The sequence below is a fragment of the Fistularia commersonii genome, chromosome 27, assembly GCF_037954325.1.
Source record: "Fistularia commersonii isolate RoL2024-O1a breed Wild chromosome 27, RoL_Fcom_v1.0, whole genome shotgun sequence".
Lineage (NCBI taxonomy): Eukaryota > Metazoa > Chordata > Actinopteri > Syngnathiformes > Fistulariidae > Fistularia > Fistularia commersonii.
Genome location: NC_141310.1, coordinates 12,988,126 through 13,015,000, shown reverse-complemented (window position 1 = coordinate 13,015,000; position 26,875 = coordinate 12,988,126). Strand labels below are relative to the sequence as shown.

The window sequence follows — 26,875 nt, the reverse complement described above, 5'->3', positions numbered from 1 at the left end:
AAAACTTTTGCGGACAATTTTGTTGCTAAGCTAGCAGCAATGCTTTCCTCGTCCTGTCGCTAACATCTTGGATTAGCATTTGGCTAGCTGACCGGGGATTGTCAAAGCTCCGCCCACTGAGGTAAAAATAGACACGAGACGAGATGTTGATCGAACGCGTTGATGTCTGCGTTACCGTGCCAACGGGCCAGTCGGCGTTCAGCAAGAAACGAATGAACCTCGGCGGACGCGTTTATTAGAGGTAATAAAAGCGTTCGGCGGAGGGGGCGGGTTATTAAAAAGACCAGGATGTTAATAAAACGTCGGCGCCGGTCGCTGGCGGGGGGTCACCGGGGGGGTCGATCGGGAAGCTTTATCGATATCGCCCGTCACGCAGGCGCCTCCTTCGGGAGCCCCTAAATTAACACTCATTTTCCTCACGTCTAAATTTATCTTTTTAATTTACTCGCCGCCGCCGCTGTCGGCTCGCCGCCAGGAAGAAAAGCAAAGTGTCACTTTGTTGCTTCTCGTGATGAACGAGCTGCGATTCATTAAAACCAACCTCTTGAAGCCGAGCAGCTACCCACAGCCCCTCCGCTTCTCTCTTAGCCTGCAGTTAGCTAAAGGTGTTAGCATCGACAGTGCTAGCTCGCACCGGTAGCATCCCCGACACCCGATTCATCGCCGTCTAATTCAAACCGTCTAATCAAACACTTTCTTCTGATATTTGTTGAGCTCTCCTTCAAGTACTTGGGTAGTTAGCACTACTAGCTGGTACTAGTACCCTGCTAGTACTATATGGTTTGTTTTTTTTATAATTAGCATAAATACGCTTCACTTTTTGTCTCATACTGGAATGTGTTGACAAAGTTATTTGTATTCAAAAAGTGGAGCTCCTTACAAGAGATGCTATGTTAGCATAGCATGTCTGTGGATGGTCTCAGTCATCGTGTCACGTTGAATTCTTGTCGTGGCAACCGGACTTGAATTTTTTCACAACAACAATGGAGTCCAGTTGCCACAGCTTGGAAGATTTCGACAAGTACGTTAGCATAGCATACCTGGTTTAGCATTCGACTACCTGAACGGAGATGTTCAGAGCCCCGCCCACAGAGCTAAAGATACACGAGACGAGATCTCGATTCAACGCGTCTTGTCAGAGTTACCGTGACAACGCAGCCCGTCGACCTTCAGCAAGAAATGAATGAACCTCGTCGTGTCTCATATGTTAGCATAGCAACGCAGTAGCTGTGCGCACAATGCGTCACTACCCGGACAGCGTCGTGACGTAAACAACAATGGCGGCCTACGACTGACAAGGGTTTTTTTGTTGTCGTAGTTGTTCTCTAGTGATGGGACGATGGCGTCTTGCTAACCGAGGATCTTTCAGGTGTTTCCGCTCCGAGTTACGAGGGTCGGGAAACTTCTCAGAGGGTTTGTTGACGCTTTCCTGAACTGTCGCTGCCGCTTCAGCATCTGTGTAATCAAAGGGTCGGAAGGATGGACTTGATTTCCGTGGGCTTGCGAGGGATCGATGTGGAGGTCCCGGCTCCGGCTTTTAATCCCATTTCCTCCGTTGTGGAGGTTATTGTTAGGGGAGGGGGTGCGAACACACACACACACACACACACACACACACACACACACATCCAACCCATATCTTGGCTCGGCGATCAATGACCACTCAATGCAGTCCAGCCATTTGCTCCTTAACGCCGCGGCGCTGTTTTAAGCCCCCGCCAACCTTTATGGCCGCCCTCGCCATTAAAGCGGCGTGGAGGTGGCAGCGTCCATCTTTTGGGGATTAGGAGGGTTCATCGCCGTTTATTTACGCCGTCGTTTTCAGAAGCCGGAATATCAGCGGCGCCCGGAAAAGACCCATCCGTCACCTCCCGCTCTCGCTAGCTTAATCCCGCGCCCCCCTCCTTCCTCGCCGTCCATTGAATATGAATGATTCCCGCGGTAAATAAGGCCAAAAAAAAAAAAAAAAAAAAATGGCCGCCACGGGAGGAGATAAAACTGGTTATATTATTCCGCTGATTCGTCTTCAGTCCAGATGGCCGCCCTGAACGGCGTGGGCTTGCGCGTACACGTGCGCTGGTGTGCATATCAAACAGCACTTTCGGCGGCGGCGGGCGAAGGTAGAAACGGGTCGCGGCTTCACGCCGCCGCCGGTGGAATCGAGATCTGATCTTTTCCGCCGTGGCTCCGCCCACTTCACTTCTTTTATTTGCGTTTGTGTGTGTGTGTGTTTTTTTTAGAGCTAGCAGTTAGCATAGTGCTCAAAGCACAATTTGAAATTCATTACCTTGAATATTTTCTTATTTTCTTATTCTTATTTCTTATATCAAATGTTTATGATAATAAGTATATGTATTTATCACTAATAACAATATATTTATATTATAAATTCCAGCACACCTGGTAATAAGATTTTTTTTGGAACTGCACTTAAGCATTCCTGTCACCTTACAATATCTACCTCGGCATAAGTTGCTGTTGTTTAAAATTGTTATACATTTTTTTATTTTTGCACCGCTGGTCTTAATACTATTTTCTGTATGTGAAAATATGGCAAAATTGACAAAGTAGTTGACTTTGACTAATAACGTCAGCATAAGACGTGGAGAAAGACGTCCGTCCTGCAGGCTACTGTTTATGTTAGCATTAGCATTGGTAGTAGCATCCTGGGAGTATGGCTTCTCAATATAATAATAATAATAATAGTAATTATAATTAATAATGAATATACAGTAATTTCCAGACTAGTAGCAGTTATTTTTTCCCACGCTTTGAACACTGCGTCTTAAAAAACGATAATTTATGTATTTTGGGGGGCGAACCAGCCGCTTCACGCCGCCAAAACATTTAGCCTCGTCACATCGGACCGATGAAATGACTGTGAAATTCTGAGGCCGTTCAATTCCGACACCAATGAAGACAACTTTAACGGTTTTTAATGCACACGTGGAAGACCAAGATAGCAATCAGCTAGCAAGTGCGGCTAATTTTCAGGTGCGCTCAGTAGTCCAAAAGTTAGGGTACTTCCAATGTAACAGCAGGGTGTCTACAGCAGCTCCAGGGTGCACTCCGCTCCTGAGAATTGTTGTTTTTTTGGATTAAATTGTCCCACATTGATGTTCTGGGTACAACTGAAGACCTCATGAAGGTCTCCATGATGATGCTATCACATTATTGTGATGTGATACCTTCATAGAATACCGTGTAATGTTGTTTTTTAAGCAGTTAGCGCTGTTAGCTCACAACAAGAAGTTCCCGACAGGTTGACGGGGTTCCACCTTGTGGGTTCTCTCCAGGTTCAGTCCAGAAGCACTCAGAAGGCTTCTCCAAATGGTCCTGAGGTGTGAATGAAAGGGTGAAAAAATGAGACTCCCGATGGAGCGCAGGAGTCTCGTTTATTTAGAGGGATCGTACACTCGTTCACTCATTCACACCTCGTAGAGAGACGTCATTCACTCATTCTCACTTCACATTGACTTCATTCATTCACGCTGTACACAGAGACGTACATCATTCACCCTCTCATTAAAACATCATTCACACCTTAAATAGACGTCATTCCCTCGTTCACACCTCATATTAAGACGTTATTCACACATCATATGGACTTCATCCATTCACCCTTTCATTCACACCTTATATTAAGACGTCTTTCACTCATTCACACATCTTATAGAGTCACAACCATTCACCCTCTCATTCACACCACATTTAGACACTCGTTCACTCATTCACACCTCGTATAGAGACTTCATTCACTCATTCACACATCTTACAGACTTCATTCATTCACGCCGTATACAGACATAAATTATTCACCCTCTCATTAAAACATCATTCACACCTTAAATAGACGACATTCCCTCGTTCACGCCTCATATTAAGACGTCATTCACACCTCAAATGGACTCTCATTCACACCTTATATAGAGACAATATTCACTCATTCACATCCCATATAGACATACATCCATTCACCCGTTCATTCACACCTCATATTAAGACATTATTCTCTTATTCACACCCCACATAGAGATCTATTTTACTCAGTCATTCATTCATTCACGCCTTATATAGGTCGTTCACCTTTTCATCCACAGCTCTGGTGGACACTTTGTTAGAAGGAACCTTCAGATTGGATTCAAGCTAGCGAGCACGCCTCCGTTCGCCCGCCCATTGATGCACCGCGTTGTTGATTTGCTGACTCGTGATTAATTCGCCACCTGGCCGCCCCCCCCCGGCGGGCCCGACCCGGGGCCGCCGGGGCGGAACCCTGGCGCCGGTGCCCTAATAAGCTTTTAAGTGTTTGTCATTAATAATTCAGCGGGGGGGGGACGTGGCGCAGCTGATCCATCACGGTATGTGGGTTTGTGGGCCGACCGGCTCCACCCTCCGCCAACGGCCGCCGGGAGGCCTTCAATCTGCCGGCTGACAGCTCATCTTCGCGCCGCCGCCCGCTGACGGATCTGCTGACAGGGTCGACGCGAGGTGGATAATTGTTTAACTAGCCTGACAAAACGCTGCCCGATTAAGGGTGGGAGTCGCCCCCGGAGTTTGTCCCGATTGTTGTGTTTACTTCAGAGGATCACCCAACCCGGACCGGCGCAGCGGAGACCTGATGGCCTCACACGGAGTCTGACCTTTGACCCTTCGCAGATTGGATCCTAGGGTACGACTTTTAAACTTGTGGTGGGAAAACATGGCCTTGACCTTTTAAACCAGGATGTCATCAGTTCCTCCACAAGTCCAGGTGGTCTGTGACTCATCCCAATTCCCAATTGGACTATAATACGTCATGGAGTCTAAGTGGACTATGATTTTTTCTCAAGTCCAAGTCCAGACTTGAGTTCACGGGAACTATGATTCATCCACAACTCCAAGTGGACTATGACTCATCCGAAGTTCCAAGTGGACTAGGGTTCATCCTCGAGTCCCAGGTAGACTATGATTCATCCTCAACTCCAAGTGGACTATGACTCATCCAAAGTTCTAAGTGAACTAGGATTCATCCTCAAGTCCCAAGTGGACGATGATTCATCCGAAGTTCCAAATGGACTAGAGTTCATCCTCGAGTCCCAGGTGGACTATGATTGATACTTGAGTCCAAGTGGACTAGGGTTCATCCTCGAGCCCCAGGTAGACTATGATTCATCCTCAACTCCAAGTGGACTATGACTCATCCAAAGTTCTAAGTGAACTAGGATTCATCCTCAAGTCCCAATGGACGATGATTCATCTTAAGATCCAAGTGGACTGTAATTTTTTTTCTCAAGTCCAAGTGGACTATGACTCATCCAAAGTTCCAAATGGACTAGGGCTCATCCTCGAGTCCCAGGTGGACTATGATTGATACTCGAGTCCAAGTGGACTAGGGTTCATCCTCGAGTCCCAGGTGGATTATGATTGATAATTGAGTCCAAGTGGACTAGGGCTCATCTTAAAATCCAAGTGGACCGTAATTTTTTTTTCTCAAGTCCAAGTGGACTATGACTCATCCGAAATTCCAAATGGACTAGGGTTCATCCTCGAGCCCCAGGTAGACTATGATTCATCCACAACTCCAAGTGGACTATGACTCATCTAAAGTTCCAAGTGAACTAGGATTCATCCTCAAGTCCCAGGTGGACTATGATTGATGCCTGAGGCCAAGTAGACTAGGGCTCCTCCTCAATGCCAAGTGCTCTCTGACTCCCCTCAAGTCAGATTGGACTATATAAACATCACTAAGTTCAAGTGGACCATCAAAACTCCTCAAACAGACGGTTTGATCCTTTGACACTTGTGGACTATGACTCATACAACTCATATGATTCCTATGATTCATAGTCCATGTGGACTAGGGCTCATCCTCAAGTCCCAGGTGGACTTTGATTGATACTTGAGTCCAAGTGGACTAGGGCTCATCCTCAAGTTCAAGTGGACCAGAATCACCTGTAACTCAGAGTGGACAATGACCCATTCTGGCATTCCAGTGGACCAGCATCCATCTTCAAGCAGATGACGATTCCTCCTCACATCCAAATGCACAACAATTCAAACTAGGGTCCAAGAGAACACCTGACCCCTAAGAGTAAGAGGACAGGAGTTCATCCTGGACTCCAAGCAGGAGATTATTCTTTCTAAAAGCTACGTTTGAAGAAAAAGTGTCTTCATTGTGAAGCTTCCTTGAACATCCTTCCGCTGATCGAGACGCCCCTCCAGAGACAAGAGTCTGAAAAACCAGCTGTTCAGAAGTAGTTTCGTCATGAAAGCGAAGACGAACCAGGCTCTAACTTAGAAATCTAAAACAAAAAAAAAATAAAAAAAAACAAACTCGGGTCAAGTTTAAATAATTCAAGATGTCGGATCGGCACGCCTGCAGGGAACGAAAGTCCGACTGATGAACGGAACAATAACAATGTCATCTTTAAACACGTCCTTCACACTCTTTGTTTCCTCATACCACACGATACAGACACGCACTGCCAAGGGTTTAGATGTTCCTGCAGCAGAAGAACCCTCACCCCGGCTGTCAGTCCGTCGTCATTCGCCGAGCGAGAGGCCGCCGGTTCAAAGCGGCCGCCGCTCAATAGCGCAGATTTCTAGCGGTGCCTTCGTCACGCCGCTTGGCTGCAGTCCGGTCGACTTTCCACGCAACATCAGAGCTGTCAGTCGATTGACCGCCTCCTCATCCTCGCCCGCCGCCTCTTTCACCGCCTCCTACCGTGGCGTTCTGCAAAATGAGACCAAAAAAAAGCCTCGCCGTGGAAGCGCCTGTTGCCTCCAAGCGCGAAGTTATGGAAAACCAGTTTCTTTTTTCAAGTTTAGTAACGCGCTAGTTGACGATTGAAGGGTAACCGTTGGCGCCATCCACCCTGGTGGCATCTGCAGAAAAGGAAATGTACATGTAGGTAGTGAATGGTTTAGCTTGCTAGCTTGCTAGTTAGCATACTGGCAGTACTTCCGGGAAAATGGAACTTGTTGTTTCCCCAAACAGCGCAATGGAGGTGACCAGTTGTTGACAAGGTTCATGGGGAGATAAGCTGTAGCGTGGCAAAACACGACGGTCATGTGACCAATCAGCTGTTTCCAATTGCTGCATCCTTCCAGGAAAGATGTCTGGTGTTTGTAACATCTAGTCACGTGACCAACTTTTTGCTTCTGGTTTACAAACCCTGACGTCAGATGACGACCTTCAACAGCTTGGTCGAACCTTTGACACCTCCAGTAACCCTTTGACACCTTCTTCTAACTTTTGGCAACTTCTTCTGACCTTTAAGACCTTTTTCTTGCCCGTGACCCCTTCTTCTGAGCTTTAACACATTCATTTGCCTTTTGAAACCTCTTCTGACCTTTGACACCTTCTGCAAGCTTTGACACCTTCTTCTAACCTTTGACGTCAACCTCTGAACTTTGACAACTTCTTCTGACCTTGAACACGTTCTCCTTTCCTTTGACACCTTCCTCTCATCTTTGGCACCTTCTTCTGACCTATGATACCTTCCTCTGGCATATGACACCATCCTGAAGCCTGTGACATCTTCTTTTGAGCTTTGACAACTTGGTCTTACCTTTGACACCTTCTGCAAGCCTTTGACACCTTACTCTAAACTTTGACAACTTCTTCTGACCTTTAAGACCTTTTCCTTGCCTTTGACGCCTTCTTCTGGCCTTTGACTCCATCATCTAACCTGAGATACCTTCTTCTGAGCTTTTCTGACCTTTGTCACCTTCTAGTCTTTGACACCATCTTGTAACCTTTGACAACTTGGTCCGACCTTTGACACCTTCTGCAGGCTTTTGACACCTTCTTCTAACCTTTAGGACCTTCTCCTTGCCTTTGACACCTTCTTCTGACCTTTAAGTCCTTCTCCTTGCGTTTGACACCTTCTTCAGACCTCTGACAACTTGGTCTGACCTTTGACACCTTTTGCATCCTTTTGACACCTTCTCTAATCTTTAGAACCTTCTCCTTGCCTTTGACACCTTCTTCTGACCTTTAAGTCCTTCTCCTTGCATTTGACACCTTCTTCTGACTTCTGACAACTTGGTCTGACCTATGACACCTTCTGCAAGCTTTTGACACCTTCTTCTAACCTTTGACATCAACTCCTGAACTTTAACTTCTTCTGACCTTGAACACCTCCTCCTTTCCTTTGACACCTTCTCTAATCTTTAGGACCTTCTCCTTTCCTTTGACACCTTCTTCTGACCTCTGACTACTTGGTCTGACCTTTGACACCTTCTGCGTGCTTTTGACACCTTCTCTAATCTTTAGAACCTTCTCCTTGCCTTTGACACCTTCTGACCGTTGAAGACTTCTCCTAGCCTAGCCTAGCCTACCCTCTTGTGGCCTATGACACCCTCTACTGACCCATATCTTCTCACCTTCTTCTCACCTATGAGGCCTTCTTCCGGCCCATGGTGCCCCCTGTTAGCTTATAGCGCCCTCTTCTGGCCCACAGCGCGCCACCCTTCTGGCACCCGGCAGCCTCTTCCGTTACGACACCTGTAGAATCATCTCATCGACCGATCGGCCTTCGGAAGCGGCGTCTCGTCACCGATGGGGTGAAAAAGGCTCTCCACCTTTTCACTGAAACTCCCTTCTTTGGTTCGACTGTCATCCCTTCATCTTGACTCCAGCTTCCCCACCCGCGCACCTCTTCTGCAGCCCTTATCTGGATCTCCAGCGGTCCAGTAGCTCCAGGCTGGAAGGGGGGAGGGAGGGAGCTGAGCGAATCAGGAAAGAGAGAAAAAAAGAAAGAAAGGAAGAAAGAAAGGAAGGAAGGAAGGAAGAAGGAGAAGAGAGTTGAAAGTGCCTGAAGCTAAAACTCCTTAGCCTTTATCATACAAAAACGCCTGTGATAAACTCACACCTCCGTGTGTGTGTGTGAGTATGTGAGTGTGTGTGTGTGTGTGTGTGTGTGGGTGAGTGTGTTTACCGATGAAGATTTTCAGTACAAATTGTAGCTGTAGTTGTGTAGGGCTACAATGGGAGTGGGTATTAGTGCCTCGGGGGTCGGGGGGTCGAGTGGAGGAACACACACATGCACACACACACACACACACACACACACACACACACACACACACACACAGACATGCATGCAACACTTCTTTCGTTGCCCCGGTAACACAAAAAAAATTGATTTTTAACACAACTGATGCAACTTGCTGCAGGGGGTTGCTAACTGGGGGGTCGACCTGGGTTGGATGGATGGATGGATGAAGCTTCCAGGAAGGAGGTCTGGAGGAAGACCAGAGAAGATCTCTGAGTGAGAGAGGACAGTAAGTAAGTGAGTATGAGAGGAGGGGTTTATAAGGAGGCTGCTGATTGGCTGTGGGGTTAGAAGGAGGCTGCTGATTGGCTGCAGCGACCCTTGGATGGAGCCTTCCAAAGGAGATGGAGTTTTCACATGGAACTTTTTAAAAAAAGAAGGTTAATTTGGAGGTCTGCCACGGATGAAGGACGACTTGAGCGGAAAGGAGAAGACGAGGAAGAGTTCCTCCCGTCAAACCGGACAGACCCGCTAATTAAAAACAAAAGAAAGAAAAAAAGGTTCATTCCAAAGGTCGGATTAGCGGCAGATTAGTTTGCAATACTTATCGCTAACTTCACCTTCGTATAGATTTAGCTACAACCGCGTACAAACGCAGTACTTTAACAAGTCTTTGGATCATAATGTTGGTGGCGTTTCCTTACCGGCCCTAGCTAGCGCTAACAGGTGCTATATATAGCGAGCTAACAAGTGGCAGGAAGCAGGGAAGGGAAACTCAGAGAGGTTTGATTTGACGTTCCACCTCCAGAACACATTGATGAAGCAGCGGAACAAATATACCCACTAGTACACATAGTACTCTGTTGATTTTACTTCCTAGTGCACAGAAACAAGTATTTATCTCTTGTGGACACTGTATCCCCCCATACCTTTGGGTGCCACCTTTTGTTGACACCACCAAACCCTCTTACTAGCTAGCTGCGATAGCTGTCGCTAACTTCCCCTTCCTGTAGATTGATTTACAACGCAGTGCTTCAACAAGTCGTTGTAGCATATTTTTGTTGGTGTTCGCTTTTGCCGCCGCAGGCTAGCGCTAGCATGCGATGTAAACAGCGAGCTAACAAGTGGCAGGAAGCAGGGAAGTGAAACTCAGAGAGGTTTGATTCGACGTTCCACCTCCAGGACACGTTGATGAAGCAGCGGAACAAATATACCCACTAGTACACAGAGTACACTGTTGATTTTACTTCCTAGTACACGGAAACAAGTATTTATCTTTACGGACACTGAATCCCCCCATACCTTTGGATGCTACCTTTTGTTGACACCACCAAACCTTCTCACCAGCTAGCTGCAATAGCGGTCGCTAACTCCCCCTTCCTATAGATTGATTTACAACGTAGTACTTCAACAAGTCGTTGTAGCATATTGTTTGCTTTTGTCGCCGCAGGCTAGCGCTAGCATGCGATATAAACAGCGAGCTAACAAGCGTCAGGAAGCAGGGAGATGAAACTCAGGACTCAGGGAGATTTGATGAAGTATCCCATTTGTTAGTGTCCAAGAACGCCGTGTACCGAACTGTATTTTAAAACCGCTTGCGACTGATTCCTCCATCTTGTACCCTTTTTTCAACGCTTTTATATTAATCATATTTTCACTTCGTCAAGCCCTCATCCTCTTAACGCCGAGGATCAATGAAGGTCACGGCGCGGGACGTAATCACCCTGATTTCTGGCTCAGTAAATTGGCGGCTATCTTACATAACGGCGGGTTTGGAAGAAGAGCAGCGGGTGATTATGCTTCCCGGAGTCGCCGAGACTAACGAAGCGTTACGGCGGCGGCCGCCATCAAGGCAGGAAACACGCCAACCAGGCGCAGCCCGCGGCGCTAACCCGCACACACACCTGTTCGGAAAGCAGCGCGGCGAGGTAATGGATAATGACGGGGTTTGACAGGCAGAGAGCGAAGCCCAGTCACTCTGGGCGTGACGGCGGCGGATGAAAGAACGGGAGCGCCGTCTGAGAGATCCCTCGCCGGACGGGTTTCCCTTTGATACGGCGCCGCTTCCCGCCGGGCTCCCGCGCCGTAATCCCAGCTCATTACGCCGCCTTCCCTCGGCGTGGCGCCGATAGGCGGCGGGAACAAGGAGTTCTTCTGGCAGACGGTGAAGGAGGACTTACTGAGCCTCCTTTCTTTTTTTGGGACCTGCTTTCGTCACTTCGCTGTGAGAGGTTGCTGGTTCTGATCCGGTGTCTACCTGGGTTCCTCCTGAGGGGGTTCTCCATGTAGTCTGGACTGGGTTCTCCTGCCTAACATCTGAAATGTCGGTGGTCACCTCAGAACAAGAAGGTTCTAGGTTCTAGTCCAGGGGTCGGCAACCCGCGGCGCTTCCATCTTTACACCGCGGCTCCGAGCGGCTTGGGAAAATAAATGGTAAGTATTTAATTGAAGTGTATTTCATTCAGTTAATTCCTTTTTTTAATTTTTTGTTCTAAGTTGGAAGATTTTTGTGATCTTGAAATATTAAATAAAATAATATTTGTTATTTTTCGCCGCTCAAAATAAGCCGGTATACCCGCCAGCCGGTAAAGTCCTGATTTGCAGATGCTGTGCGCAGAAGTTCAGGAGCAGAAGTTCCATAAACCAAGTAAAATAAATATTTCTGTAGATATTTTGCAAATATTTATTTTTTATTGTTTACTGACACAATGATTTTTTGTCCCGATTTATTTTTAAAATTCAGGTCAAGGCTCCGCTAAACGCTCTGAAAGCCCAATGAGTTCATTACGTAAATAAAATTTAATTTTCTCCGTAATACTTTGTGAATTTCAGAAGCAACACACTTGTTTATACAAAGTGTAAAGGTAATAAAAAGCAATATATACAGTGTTACCTTTATTTTAGACGTCAAAAAGTAATTGCGGCTCCCAGTGTTTTCTTTTCCAGGGAAACCGGGTCCAAATGGCTCTTTGGGTGTTAAAGGTTGCCGACCCCTGGTCTAGTCCAGTGGTTGACCATGGTAGGTTAGAGCTTCTCCGGGTTCCTCTGCCTGGGTTCTCTCCAGGTTCTCCATCTTCCTGGCGCTGTCCACAGTGTAATTGGTTGGCACATCACCTCACAACGAGAAGGTTCTAGGTTGTATCCTGATGATTTGCTGGGTTCTCCATGTAGTCCTGCCTGGGTTGTATCCAGGTTCTTCCCCCTGATGTCTGAAATGTCGGTGGTCACCTCACAACAAGAAGGTTCTAGGTTCTAGTCCAATGGTTGGTTGGGTTCTCCAGGTTCCCCTGCTTTGGGTCTTTTTGGTTTCTCCATCTTCCTTACAACAAGGAAGTTCTGACCCGATGATTCACCGGGTTCCTCGCGTGAGGGTTCTCCATGTTTTCTCCATTCGTTGTTCAGCACTGTTGCCTCATAGCTTGAAGGATCCAGGTTCCGGTGCGATAGTGGACTGGGTTTTTCCTGAGGTTCTCGGTCTTCTGTCAGTCGGTTCATTAGAGTCTCCAAATGGCGTGAAGGTGTGGATGACAGTGTGAATGGTCGGACGTTTCGGTTTGACCTCCCATCTCCTCCTCTCAGCTGGAGGCTCCTGGAAGCCCTAGATGAATCCTAGATGGATCTCCTCCCTCAAAGGTTTTAGGGGCTTAAATGTTCCCTCTGTCAACATTGTGTTGACAAGTAAATGCTCTTCCAATTACCCCCCCCCTCCTTCTGCATCCCCATCTCCACTTCCTGTCAAATTTAGGGGTGCAGCAAGTGGAGCGAAGGTCTCGCCGTAAACTCCCTGACAGCAAGAGTAGGGGTGGGAGTGGGGTAGATGGAGGGGGTGGGGGGGTGGGAAGGGGTTGTCAAAGGGCAATTTGAGCACTTAAGACAGCCTGAGATGGGGGGCGTTGGGGTTTGGGGGGTCACATGGATGATAAGTTCACTGCTGAACCCAAAAAACGGCAATGTTACTCCTTAAGCATACAACTTCAAGAACCATACCACTTGTCCTGTGGGAGCAGGGCAAGAGGCGGGGTTTAACAGCAGCTGTCAATCAAAAACATCCGACCGTTCACCTTCTCATCATACTGACGGACAATTTTGGACCTTCAACTTGTACTGCTCACCTTAGGGTACCTTGGGTCACATGGCAGCTGAGGGAGTCGGGAAGTTCTCCCGGGAGTTTTGGCCCGGAGGTTCTGCACCTGTGGGTACATGTTCTGGTTCCCTGATTTGATCTGTTTGCTAACGGAAGCAGAAGGTTCCGGGTTCTTATCCGGTAATCATCTGGGTTCTCCGGATAGTCCTTTTTGCTCAAGACACCTTCGTTGGAGACTCTCAGTTCACTGAAGGTGTAAAATGAAAGGCTGAATGAATGGAAGTCTGTGATTGACAGCTGATCCATCAAGGTTAAGCTCCGCCTCTCGCCGCTATTGGCAGCTGTGATTGGCTCCAGCCTCCGTGACCCTTTGAATGAATGAATGAATGAATACCAGAGTAGCTCTTTCTTGGTGGTGGTGTTTACTTTGCCCCTGATTGCTGACGTCCATATATGGGCGATTGATTGACAGAAGACGTGTTAAGCCCCGCCCCCTGAACCCTTTGGCAACTGGAATAGGCTCCGCCCCCTGCCCTCCTCTGAATGGATACCCCAGCAAGCACTTAAATCCCATTGGCTCAGCTCGCTCGTGACTCCGCCCCCAGAAACGACTCCGCCCCCAGAAGTGACCCCGCCTCCAGAAGTGACTCCGCCCCCAGAAGTGACCCCGCCCCCAAGACGGCGCCAGGATCTTGGCATCACGGCGGCAAGATGGCAGGAGCTTGGGATTGATTCAGGGCGCTCCTAGCGAAAAGGGACAGGAGTGTGTGTGTGTGTGTGTGTGAGTTATTCTAGGGTGTGTCTGCACCTCAACCCTCTGCAGCGTTCACACACACACACACACACACACACTCGTGCACTGCTTTCTCATTAGTGCCTCGCTGTAGAAGGTTTGAGCGAGTGCCGCTCTGGTTCAGACATCACACACACACACACACACACACACACACACACACACACACACACACACACACACTCCACCGCCTGTCAGCCTGAAACTTCACAGAATTAGACGAAGAAGAAGAAAAGGAGTGTGAGGAAGAGGAGGGGGAAGAGGAGTGTATGAGGAGGAAACTTTCACCGTCATTATTTCCATAGTTCCAACCGCACCGAGCCCAGGAACAGAAAGACTGATTATTGTGTGTGTGTGTGTGTGTGTGTGTGTGTGTGTGTGTGTGTGTGTGTGTGTGTGCATTCCTCGCCATGGCTATACTTGGAAGAAGCGATTTGAAGATCGTAGGTGGGAGTGAGACTGGAGGTGAACCTGTGTGTGTGTGTGTGTGTGTGTGTGTGTGTGTGTGTGTGTGTGTGTGTGTGTGTGTGTGTGTGTCTGTGTGTGTGTGTGTGTGTGTGAGGCTAGGGCTTTAAAAAGAGGAAATAAATAGATAGGTGAAAGAATGATAATGAAGGTGAACACAAACGAAACAAGCAGTGTGTGTATGTGTGTGTGTGTGTGTTTGTATGTGTGTGTGTGTGTGTGTATGCGTGTTAGCCTGAGGCTAATCAGGAGTTGCTATGAATGCCTGGAATGGTTCTGTTGGCGGCGGCGGCAGCCTGGAGACGAGCTGCAAGGCATGTTGAGAATGAAGGCCGATGACAGACAGTTGAGTCTGGGTTTGGGGGGGTCGGGGGAAGTTGTGTGTGTGTGTGTGTGTGTGTGTGTGTGTGTGTGTGTGTGAGAGGGGGGGGATCCCTGGTTACCCGGGCGCGGCGTTTCCTCCCTCCCCCATTAGCGCTGACAGCTAATCGATCCTGGCGGTTTGGCTCAAATCGTGTCGGCCCGTCGGCCCCGCCAGGCCACACGGGCGCCGGAAGCCCCCCCCCCCCCCCCTCCACAGCTGTCTCCATGGCAACCATGAACCCGGCGTCGGGCCGGCGACCTCCTCCGGAAACCTCCGGATCCAACAAGCCCCGATGTCAGAGGCACAATCAAATTAGACGCGTCTCCATTTAGTTTGTCCGATGCTAATGATTAGCCGCATTAGCGCGACAGATATGTGTGTGTGTGTGTGTGTGTGTGTGTGTTTTAGGTGGAATTAACTTGACGTCGCCACAGTGGAGAGCCGGCGGGTTCTCCGACATCAGGTTAGATCCTGGCGGGCGAGGAGGGGGGGGAACTGGAAAATGGCGGTCGAACGGCGGCGGCAAGCTAAAATAATTTTTACGTGACAAAAAAATATATATATATATATTTCGGGATCATTTGTTGTAACGGAGGAACGTAAAAGACTCTGTTTGCTGAGATTAGCGTCACGTTTTGGTGGGATTATTTACACATGGATTCAGTTCGGCCCAACTGTAATCTGAAGATGTAATAATCTGAAAAAGTTACATGGTTTGTTTAATCATCCAGCAATTTAAAGATCTGACCATTTAATTAACAGAATTGTTTTACAATTTTAATGATCTGACATGATTTAATCTGACGATGTAATAATCAGAAAATGTTACTTGCTTAATTTAATTACCCATCCTATCATCAATATATAAAAATCTGACAAATAAATAATCCAACAATTTAATTATCTGACAATTTAATTAACCAAATTGTTTCATTGTTTAAAAATTAAAATAATCTGACAATTTAATAACCTGATAATGTAATAATGTGACAATCAAATAATCTGGCAGTTTAATAATCCGACAATGTAATAATCATCCCATCTAAGGAAGAAAATTTCAGGGATTTTTACAAAAAAATCTTTGATCTTTATAATATTTTGAACTTTAGAATAAGTTTTTCCATCACAAAATACTGGTTGACTTGATTGGCGGCTGTCAATCATGTGTTTTTCCCCATTTTTTGGCTAAATTGTATTTATTTGTTTAAATAAAAAAAAAAACTTTTTACATTTTATACCAGATTTTTTGGGGGGGGGTGTAAATTTGGGGAAATATGTTGTTGATTTTATTTTCTTCCCCCTTATAATACATGATATGGTGGATTAAAACTGCTAAAATATAAACATATGCAATTCCATAGTAATAAAAAAAAAAGATTAAAAAAATAAATAAATAAAAAAATCATTTTAAATTCTCCTCAACAAACAAGCCTCTCCATGCTCCGTCTCCATCCGCTGTCGAAAGCAAAATAAAAACGTTTCTCCTGAGGAGACGTGGATGTTCTGCTGCTCAGGTGGAACCGACCTTCATTAGCGACTTCCTCTTCCTGTCCTGGCGACCTCCACCCCCCCGGAAGAAGGGGATAATTGGGCGAATGATTACAACGCGGCTCAGTGAAGTGACACTCGGGTCGGTTAATGACTTTCCGATAAGCCCCCGCCGCCAATAATGGCCGCCGCTCGGGGTCCTCGTCCCCTTCGGCGGTTGGGGAACGCGCAATGTGAGCAGGGGGACGGACGCGGAAGTTGGACTGTTTCCTGCAAGACAGGAAAAGGAGTTTCATGGCTGAGTGTCTCTCAGGGACGTGAATGAGAGGGTGAATGCTAGCATGTCTCTAGAGGACGTGTGAATGAACGAGCGAATGCTTGCATGTTTGTATGATGCGTGAATGAGTGAGCGGTTTTATGTACATGGACTTATGAATGAGAGGGTGAAGGGTTGTACGTCTCTATTTTCAGGTGAACAAATGAGTGCGATGTGTCTCTATAGGACATGTGAATGAGCGGGCTCCACCTTCTCCACTTTCTCCCCTTCCACCTGTTCCACCGCTTCCACCTCGAAATCCTCCACCTCAACTTCCTGCTCCTCAGTGTTATTACAATGCTATTACACTGCTATTACATGTAATAGCAGTGCTATTACACAGCTATTACAATGTTATTACAGTGTTATTACAGTGTAAGTATGTTATTACAGCGCTATTGCACTTATTACAGTCCGAGAACATGTTGTTACAGTGCTATTACACATCCTTAAACACTATTACAATGCTATTACAGCGTTATTACAGTGCTTTATATTGCTTTTACAGTGTCTCTATAGGACATGCGAATGAGCGGGTGAATCGTCGTATGACTACATGATGTGTGAATGAATGAACGAATGCTGAATATAACAATAAGTGAATTTACGGGTAAACAAGCGAGCGACTGGTCGCGCGTCTCGACGGGACTAGTAAATGAATGGATGGATGAGCGATTGCATGTGAATGAGAGAGTGAACGGTTGTTTGTCTCTAAACACAGGTGAACGAATGGAGGTTGGGTGTTTAAACGGGACTTGTGAATGAATGAATGGATGAATGAATGTCTCTTGCATATGAATGAAAGGGTTGTTTGTCTCGAAATCAAGGTGAATGAGTGAGCAGTTGGATCTTTAAACGGGACTTGTGAATGAATGAATGAATGGATGGATGAATGAATTAATGTCTCTGGCGTGTGAATAAAAGGGTGAACGGTTGTTTGTCTCTAAACACAGGTGAATGAGGGAGCGATTGGACGTTTAAACAGGACTTGTGAATGAATGAATGAATGAATGAACGAATGAATGGATGGATGAATGCATGGATGAATGAATGGATGAATTAATGAATGGACGAATTGATGAATGAATGAATGAATGGATGGATGGATGAACAAATTAATGTCTCTGGCGTGTGAATGAAAGGGTGAACGATGTTCGTCTCTAAACGCAGGTGAATGAGCGATCGATTGGACGTTTAAACAGGACTTGTGAATGAATGAATGAATGAATGAACGAATGAATGGATGGATGAATGCATGAATGAATGAATGGATGAATTAATGAATGGATGGATGGACGAATTCGTGACTGGATGGATGAATGGATGAATGAATGAATGAATGAATGAATGAATGAACGAATTTGTGACTGGATGGATGAATGGATGAATGAATGAATGAATGAATGAATGCCTCTCCTGGCTCCACCCACCCTTACGACCAGATCCGTGAAGGGGTTTTAGTTTCGCATTTGATGGACGGCTCCAATAGCGTTAATGGATGATTTTTATTTTCCAACCAATCACGTGACGGCGTCGACTCCTCGCCGTCCTGCCGCTTCTCAGACCTCCTCCACCTCCTCCGTCACCTCCTGCTGCCGTTGATAAGAGAGCGTCGGGGTCGTGCGGGCGTACGGGCCAATTAAAACCCTCCGCCTCGCCTCGCCGCCTCCGATAACTCACTTAACCCTGAGTTTGGTCTGACAGGCGCCACTTGTTTACAAACACCTCCTCCTGCTGCTGGCTCCGCCCACTTTTCAAAACAACTTAACCACACACGCAGGCGTCTGTTGCCATGGCGATCTGCGTTTGCGCTTCGGAAGGTATTATTTATACATTTATTTCGGCCTGACCTTGAACGCACCGCCAGCGGCGCCGGCTCTCGGGAGACATCTGGAGAGACAGAGGCGTCGCCGGCGGCCAATCAGAGCTCGGTGTCCGTCGGTTCCTGTCAGCGCCGTCGCCTCACCGGTTCCACCTTCTCCACTTTCTCCCCCTCCACCTGTTCCACCGCTTCCACCTCGAAATCCTCCACCTCCACTTCCTGCTCCTCAGTGTTATTACACTGCTATTACACAGCTATTACAGTGTTATTACAGTGTTATTACAGTGTAAGTATGTTATTACAGCGCTATTGCACTTATTACAGTCCTGGAACATGTTGCTACAGTGCTATTACACATCCTTAAACACTATTACAATGCTATTACAGCGTTATTACAGTGCTTTATATTGCTTTTACGGTGCTATCATAGCGCTATTACGTAGCGTTAATGCTAATGTAAGCCTCAAAAGCCAAATGAGCTTGGAAGTAATTGAGAGTGTATTTTTTTTTCCTCCCTCTCCGTCTGACGCCGAGGTCCGTGGACATTAATACTTCAAATTACTTTGAGGTTTTTTTTTTTGAGGAGAAAGCGAAGATGTTCCCCCCCGGCCGCCTGCTCTTTCATAAGTGGTGCAGGAGGACGGCCGACGCCGACGAGCTCCTTCTACTAATTAGTTCATTAGTTCTCATTGTTTGGATCCTTGGTGGAAAGATGGAGGAACCCATGGTTGATGTGCGTCTGGAGGAACATGGAACACTGGCAGGAGAACATGGAGAACATGAGGAGAACAATGGAGAACATGAAGAACCAAGGGAGAACATGGAGAACATGAGAAGACCATGGAGAACATGGGGAGAATATTAGGAGAACATGGAGAGCACAGGGAGAACATGGAGAATGTAGGAAGAACGTGGAGAACCCGAGGAGAACATGGAGAACATGGAGAACATGGGGAGAACATGGAGAGCCCAGGGAAGAGAACATGGGGAACCCTGAGAGAACATGGGGAACCTTGGAAGGAGAACATGGTACATCTTCTTCCTCGTCCTTTGGGTCTGATGGATGAAGACACCAGACGTCAGGTTCTCCGCTCAATGCTAATGCTAATGCTAATGGCCTCCCATGCAGGTTCCTTTCACTTCTAGCCTCAGATTGGAAGTGACAGCCCACTCGGGCGGAGGTGTCTGCACCCTCCATACCTCCATCCATACCTCCATACCTCCATACCTCCATCCATACCTCCATACCTCCAGCCCTGATGGATGATGGATGGAAGATGGATGGAGGTATGGATGGATGATGGACAGGCTGCTGCAACGGTTTTGGAGATGAATAAAGGAGGGATGAAGGAAAGATGGAATGATGGATGGAGGAGGTCGGAGAGATAGATGGGTGGAAGTCATGAAAGAGTGAGAGAACAATTAGGAGGATCGACAGAGAGAGAGAACGAAGAAATGAACAAATGAAAGGGTGGAAACTCACTGACTCTCTTTCTTTCTTTCTTTCTTTCTTTCTTTCTTTCCCCTACAGGTGTAAAGTCAGCCATCACTCCTCGACAGTCCAGAGAGGTAAGATCTGCTCCTCCTTCTTCTCCTCCTCCTCTTCCTCCTCTTCTTCTTCCTCTTCCTCCTCCTCTTCCTCCTCTTCTTCCCCCTTCTTCTCTTCCTCTTCCTCTTCCTCTTCCTCTTCCTTCTCCTTCTCCTTCTCCTCCTTTTCTTCTTCCTCTTCCTCCTTTTCCTTCTCCTCAGTTATCTCCTCTTCTTCCTCTTCTTCTCCTCTTCCTTCTTCTCCACCTTCTTCCCCTCTTCCTCCTCTTCCTCTTCCTATTCCTCTTCCTCCTTCTCCTTCTCCTTCTCCTCTTCCTCTTCCACCTCTTCTTCCCCCTTCTTCTCCTTTTCCTCCTCCTCATCTTCCACATCTTCCTCCTTCTCCTCTTCTCCTCTCCTTCTCCCTCTCCTTCTCCTCCTTCCCTCTTCTCCTCTTCCTCTTCCACCTCTTCTTCCTCCTCCTTCTCCTCCTTCTTCTCCTCTTCTTCCTCCTCCTCTTCCTCCTTCTCCTTCTTCTCCTCTTCCTCATCCTCATCTTCCTCTTCCTATTCCTCTTCCTCCTTCTCCTTCTTCTCCTCTTCCTCCTCTTCTTTCCCCTTCTTCTCCTTTTCCTCCTCATCTTCCACATCTTCCTCCTTCTCCTCCTTCCTTCTTCTCCTCTTCCTCTTCCACCTCTTCTTCCTCCTCCTTCTCCTCTTCTTCCTCTTCCTCTTCCTCCTTCTCCTTCTTCTCCTCTTCCTCATCCTCATCTTCCTCTTCCTATTCCTCCTCCTCCTACTTCTCTTCCTCCTCTTCCTCCTCTTCTTCTCCTTTTCCTCCTCATCTTCCACATCTTCCTCCTTCTCCTCTTCTTCCTCTCCTTCTCCCTCTCCTTCTCCTCCTTCCTTCTTTTCCTCTTCCTCTTCCACCTCTTCTTCTTCCTCCTTCTCCTTCTCCTTCTTCCTCTTCTTCTCCTCCTTCTTCTCCTCCTCCTCCTGGTTCTTCCTCCTCTCCTCCACTCCATGTCTCCGTCCTGTCTTTCCTTCCAATATTTTTCTGGTTAAATTAAAAGTATATATGATTAAATCAGAGGCCATGAGATGAAAAAAAAATAAAAACAATTATTGTAATAATTAAAAAGAGATCAAAAATCCCCTGGGAGTGATTTGATGGGATTTTTCTCAAAGTCATAAATGCGTTTAATTTTTTTTTTTTTAATCAAGGTGAACATTCGGCGTGGGAGGACGAGGTAATTACATGAATTCATTGATTACATGTAATTAATTAGTTTGAAATAAATAAGATAATTATGTTGGGAAATTCATTGCTTTAATCTAATTACCTTCCAGGGAACGACTCGGATCACAAATACATATTTTTATTTTTACATATTTTTAGTTTTTTTTACTGGGTCAATTATTGATATTAATAATAATCAACCAAAAACCCAACTCTTAGTCATACATATTAAACATGTGTAAAACATGTGATAATTGTTTTTTTATTTCTTAAAACAAGGAAAAAAATCCCCAAATTTGCCCCACTTTAAATGCATGTGTTTATATAGATGTTTTTGTTTTTAACTTAATAATGATATTAATGATAATTAACCAAAAATTAACGTCTTGTACATACATATTAAAAATTGAAAAAACATATGTGATCATTTTTTTTATGTCTTAAAAGAGGGGAAAAAAAATCTGCAAATTTGCCCCACCTCAAATACATGTTTTTATATAGATGTAATTTTTTAACTCAATAATGATATTAATAATAATTAGCCAAAAACTGACCTCTTAGACATACATATTTTTTTTCTTAAAAGAGGGAAAAAAATCCCCAAATTTTTTCCACTTCAAATACATATTTTTTATATAGGTGTTGTTTTTTTTAACTCAATAATGATATTAATAATAATTAACCAAAAACTGACCTCTTAGACATACATATTAAAAATTGATTAAACATATCTGATCATGTTTTTTCTATTTCTTAAAATAAGGAAAAAAAATGCCCAAATGTTCCCCACTTCAAATACATATTTTTATCTGTTAATTATAATAATCAAAAAAAAAAAAAACACCTCTCACTCATACATATTAAAAAAATGAAAAAAAACATATGTGACTGTTTTTTTAATGTCAAGGGAAAAAAAAACCCAAAATTTTCCAGTTAATATAACATTTTATTTTTGATTTATAATAATCAAAAAAAAAACACCTCTTACTCATACATATTAAAAAAATGAAAAAAAACATATGTGACTGTTTTTTTAATGTCAAGGAAAAAAAAAAAAAAAATTTCCAGTTAATATAACATTTTATTTTTGATTTATAATAATCAAAAAAAAAAAACACCTCTTACTCATACATATTAAAAAAATGAAAAAAACATACGTGACTGTTTTTTTAATGTCAAGGAAAAAAAAATCCCCAAATTTTCCAGTTAATATAACATTTTATTTTTGATTTATTTCTATCATACATTGTTTTCGCCAATAATAATATGAGCGTGATGGACGACCTTGAGTGACCTCGAGGGATCCGATCCGATTCCGACGCAATTAACTCGACACGTCCGTCCCGTCGGCCCTAACGACGCCATTGGACGGCGTTAATTAAAACCAACATCTCCCTCCCTCGGCCGCCGGCGCCGTCACGCAATCTCCAAACGCCGCCCGGGTTGACGTCCGGGTCACGGACGGGACGTCTCGGCGTCCACCTGAGGGCGGGAGACGGAAACGGGACGGAAATAATGAATTAAAATGAATTAAAATTTTCAGTGCGGTGGTGAAACAGCGCCCCCGAGTGGCCGCCGGTGGAACTGCACCTTGAGGGATCTCAAGGTTCTCCGCTTTCTGTCTTCCAGACTCTTTCCACTCAGGATCGTGAGCGCGGGAAGGCGGAAGTGGACGCCGCCGCCGCCGCCGCCGCCGCCGCCCCGTCCAACCCCGTCCCGCCAATGCAGCTGCCGCACTTCTGGAGGAGTAAACCGGCGCTGTCCGGGTCCAGGGAGCAGGATCTGGGCGCGGCGCCCGTCTCCAAGAGACAGCGCAAGCTCCTGAAGACCAGCCCGCCGGCGCAGAACCTCAACGCCAGCCTCTCCTCGTCCTTCGCCGCCGGCGCCGACGCCTCCGAGCGCTGGCAGAAGTTCTCAGGCGAGCTGGAGGCGCGGCGGCAGCTGATCAAGAAGATGTGCGCCAAGTACAAGAGCAACGTCTCCAGGACGGTGACGCGGCGCCACGTGAAGAACATCTACGTGGAGGACAAGCACCGCCTGCTGTACTGCCAGGTGCCCAAAGCGGGATGTTCCAACTGGAAGCGGACGCTGATGGTGCTGGCGGGACGCGCCGCGGACGCCGCCAGCATCAAGCACGACACGGTCCACTACAGCAACCACCTGAAGACCCTGGACAGCTTCGACCAGGAGGGCATGGCGCGGCGCCTGGAGACCTACACCAAGGTGATCTTCGTGCGCGAGCCCCTGGAGCGCATGGTGTCGGCCTACAGGGACAAATTCGAGAACCCCAACAACTACTACCACTCGCTCTTCGGGAAGCCCATCATCTCCAAGTACCGCGCAAACGCCACCCGCGCCGCGCTCAGCACCGGCAACGGCGTCACCTTCCAGGAGTTCGTGCAGTACCTCCTGGACGTGCACCGACCCGTCGGCATGGACATCCACTGGGATCAGGCCAACCAGCTGTGCAGCCCGTGCCACGTGCACTACGACTTCGTGGGAAAGTTCGAGAACATGGGCGAGGAGTCGGACCTTCTGCTGCGGCGAGCCGGCGCGCCGCCGCGCCTCACGCTGCCCACCTTCAAGGACCGCAACCCGGGCGACACCAGGACCTCGGCGCAGATCACCGAGCGCTACTTCTCGCAGGTCGGCGCGCTGGAGAGGCAGCGCGTCTACGACTTCTACTACATGGACTACTTGATGTTCAACTACTCCAAGCCTTTCAAGGATCTCTACTAGAAGCCGCCGTCGCCACGGCAACCGCAACCCCCTTACTCCCGCTCAGCTTTATTTTAAAAAAAAAAAAAAAAAAAAGAAAGAAAAAAAAAATCAGATTGTAAGTCGGCGATCAGGTGACGGATCGAAATAGTTTTGCGATGTTCGGGAATGAGGGGTGGCGGCCGATAGGTAATCAATAAATGATCAATAACGCTATGTTTAAACGGTTTGCTGTTACGATGGTGGATTCGTTTTAATTTTTAAAAATAAATGATAATAAAAAATAGCTAAATAAAACCGCTTTGACGTGCCACCATAAAATGAGACGTTAAAAAAACAAAATGTCTAAAAGAGGGTCAATACAGAATAGTGCAAATATTGTTATCATCATTTTAAATACATTATAATAATAATTGTTATTATAATCCCGCTCATTTTACTGTTAAAAGTTTGTTTTGAAATTAGAAAAAAAAAACAAATTTTAATTATGAATAAAGAAAAAGATAAATAAAATTATAACCCCAGATTGAACTTGAAACGACCTCCAGATTTTTATTTTCTTAATGAATATTTTCTGACATTTGGAGTCAAAAACAGGTTATGAATATTTTCATTTTAACAAAATAAAATGAAAATTTTAAAAAATCCGACAAATTGAAAATGCAGCGCAGGTAAAAAGGGGCGGAGTCTGGCCCACCTGGAAACCACGTGCACTTCCTGTAGCATTTTATCTTATTTTTGGGGGGTCGGATGACTGATAATACTAATAATAATTATTATTATTTTAATAAAAAATCAAGAAGGATCTTTGAGAGGTAATTAACCGATGGAATTTAATTTTGGGGGAGAAAAAAAAATTTAAATAAATAAAATTGAGGACAGCCTTTTCCACCCGTCACCTGAACGCACCACGACCTGCTGCCACGTCGCACGCCATTTAACCCCCCCCACCCAGCCGCCGCCGCCGTCTCACACCTTCTTTTCCAATCCGTACTGTGTAAAGTTGTATAATGGGCATTCAGATGACTCTATATTTTTCTATGTATTTCTAATATAATATATATAAATATGAATATAGAAACATATATCAATATCCAGTGCTTCTTGGTGAAGTCATGTTTTTGTTTTGACGATGTCATGCCCCGCCCCCCCACGCCCCCCCCCCCCCCCCCCCCCCCTTTCGGGTTGAAGAGCTTCTTTCCACAATCTACAATCCAACTGGACGGGAAAACTGGAAAATGGAAATTTAAATGAATCAAAAAGGCTGAAATCTGAAGCCGCGCACTCGCATGTGACATTACTGTGTAATAACAGTGTAATAACACTTGTGTACTCGCGCTAATGTGTTATTACACCCGGAAATGTGATGCTGCAACATTTTAACACGTCATGTTCAGGTTGATTATGACAACAAGTTAGTTTTATACAGGTTTTGCGTATCATCTGCTTATTACACATTGTAATAACAGTGTAATAACAACCCCAAAAATGTTGCTAAATGAATTATGGACCATTTCTATTTGCATTTTTATCTCCCGATGCCGGTATAAAATCCGACATGTCGCATTCGAGGTGCTTAAATAAGTGACTTTTTGTCCGGTTATGGCGACACACTATGAAATAACGTGATATTTTAATTAACAAGTTATAATTAAGTTATTTCACAATTAATAGGATTGGCTGGGTTATTACAGCTGCATCATGGTGGCAATTTTCTATCACTAGTTGTTTAAAATTCACTAAGCCACAGGTTATTACTCAGTAATTATCCTGTAATAACACTTGTGTAATAACACAGCGCAGTGTTATTACAGTATGTCTTGTTTTGTTCTTTTTTTTAAATGGCTTTTTTTTAACAACAAAATTACAATATGCAGGAAGAGAATAGAATTTCCATTGTGGACAAATGTTACAAAACTTAATAACTGTGTAATAACCGTATAATAACAGTGTAATAACATGTTAGTGCGCGGTAATGGACTCGACACAGGGTCACGTTTGCTTGCAGCAGAGGCCAACACCTCAGATGGAAGCAGATGATTGCCAATGCGGACAAATATTGTCGTAGTATTTGGATAAGAAGTGCCCTGCTCACCCCCCCGCCCCCGAAAAAATGGTTTTGTCCACAGAGCTGGATGCAATTTTGGAAATAATCTCTTCCACGGCTAAAGTATCCCCTTAAACTGCGTCTGTTTGATCTTTCCTACGATAACAGACCCTGTACAGACACGCTGCATTCCACCTAGTTACCATAGTAACATGTGTGTGTGTTTGTGTGTGTGTGTGTGTGTGTGTGTGTGTGTGTGCATGGGTGGGAGCGCGCGCACGTGTGTGTTTGTATTTTTTAACGGCTTCCACCACAAATGTTTTTAACAGTTACGCTAACATGCTAACAGAGAACGTCCTTCTTTGTATCCCCACACACACACACTCACACACACACGCACACACACTCACACACACACCTCTTTGCTGGCACTGAAAAAAAGTAATTATTGTTTAATTACTGTTCAGGTTTTATTGTGTGCACTAGAAGACCACTCTTAAAGGTCCTGAGCACTTTTTGTTTTTTTTTTCTTCCTTTCTTCTAAAGATGGGATCTGTAGGAAGTATTTATAAAGTATAAAGAAAAAAAAATAGAAAAAAAAAAACTAAAAAAAAAAAACTATCATCTGAAAGTACCGCCTGAATGGACGCCTGAGAAAAGTAAAATTCAAAATTTCCTGATTTTTTTTTTTTTCAACAGCAGCGTAGAAACCGAACCGTAAAAAAAAAGAAGGAAAAAAAAAAAAATCAGGATCCATGTTGTTATTAACTGGTTATTACCCTGCTGAGCAACCATCCGTTTCCCGCAACACGCAAAATGAAAATGTGTTTTTATGTAAAAAATATATATACATCTTAAAAAATACTTTGTATGTCCCTGTGAGTGAGGCGGAATCTATAATCTCCTTTTCTACGCCGATGATGGTGGCGTATCCCTTCCCAAAATTTGGCGGTAGGTTTAACCGAAGGAAAAAGAAAAACAGATGAGCAAAGCTTTTGCGGTTAGCCGTGTCACCGCTAAACGAGTGTGTGTGG

At 45.5% G+C, this 26,875-nt stretch overlaps 1 protein-coding gene across 1 annotated transcript in view; it reads left to right on the top strand.

Moving 5' to 3' along the window:
* chst8 (carbohydrate (N-acetylgalactosamine 4-0) sulfotransferase 8) overlaps positions 1 to 26,537 on the top strand; it is a 194,496-nt gene extending 167,959 nt beyond the window's left edge. Inside the window, exons 3-4 of the mRNA XM_086174946.1 lie at positions 19,842 to 19,879; positions 22,706 to 26,537. Of these exons, the coding sequence (XP_086031072.1) occupies positions 19,842 to 19,879; positions 22,706 to 23,815 (1,148 nt within the window). The 3' untranslated portion in view covers positions 23,816 to 26,537. The remainder of the gene's footprint in view (positions 1 to 19,841; positions 19,880 to 22,705) is intronic.
* Positions 26,538 to 26,875: the final 338 nt, after the last annotated feature.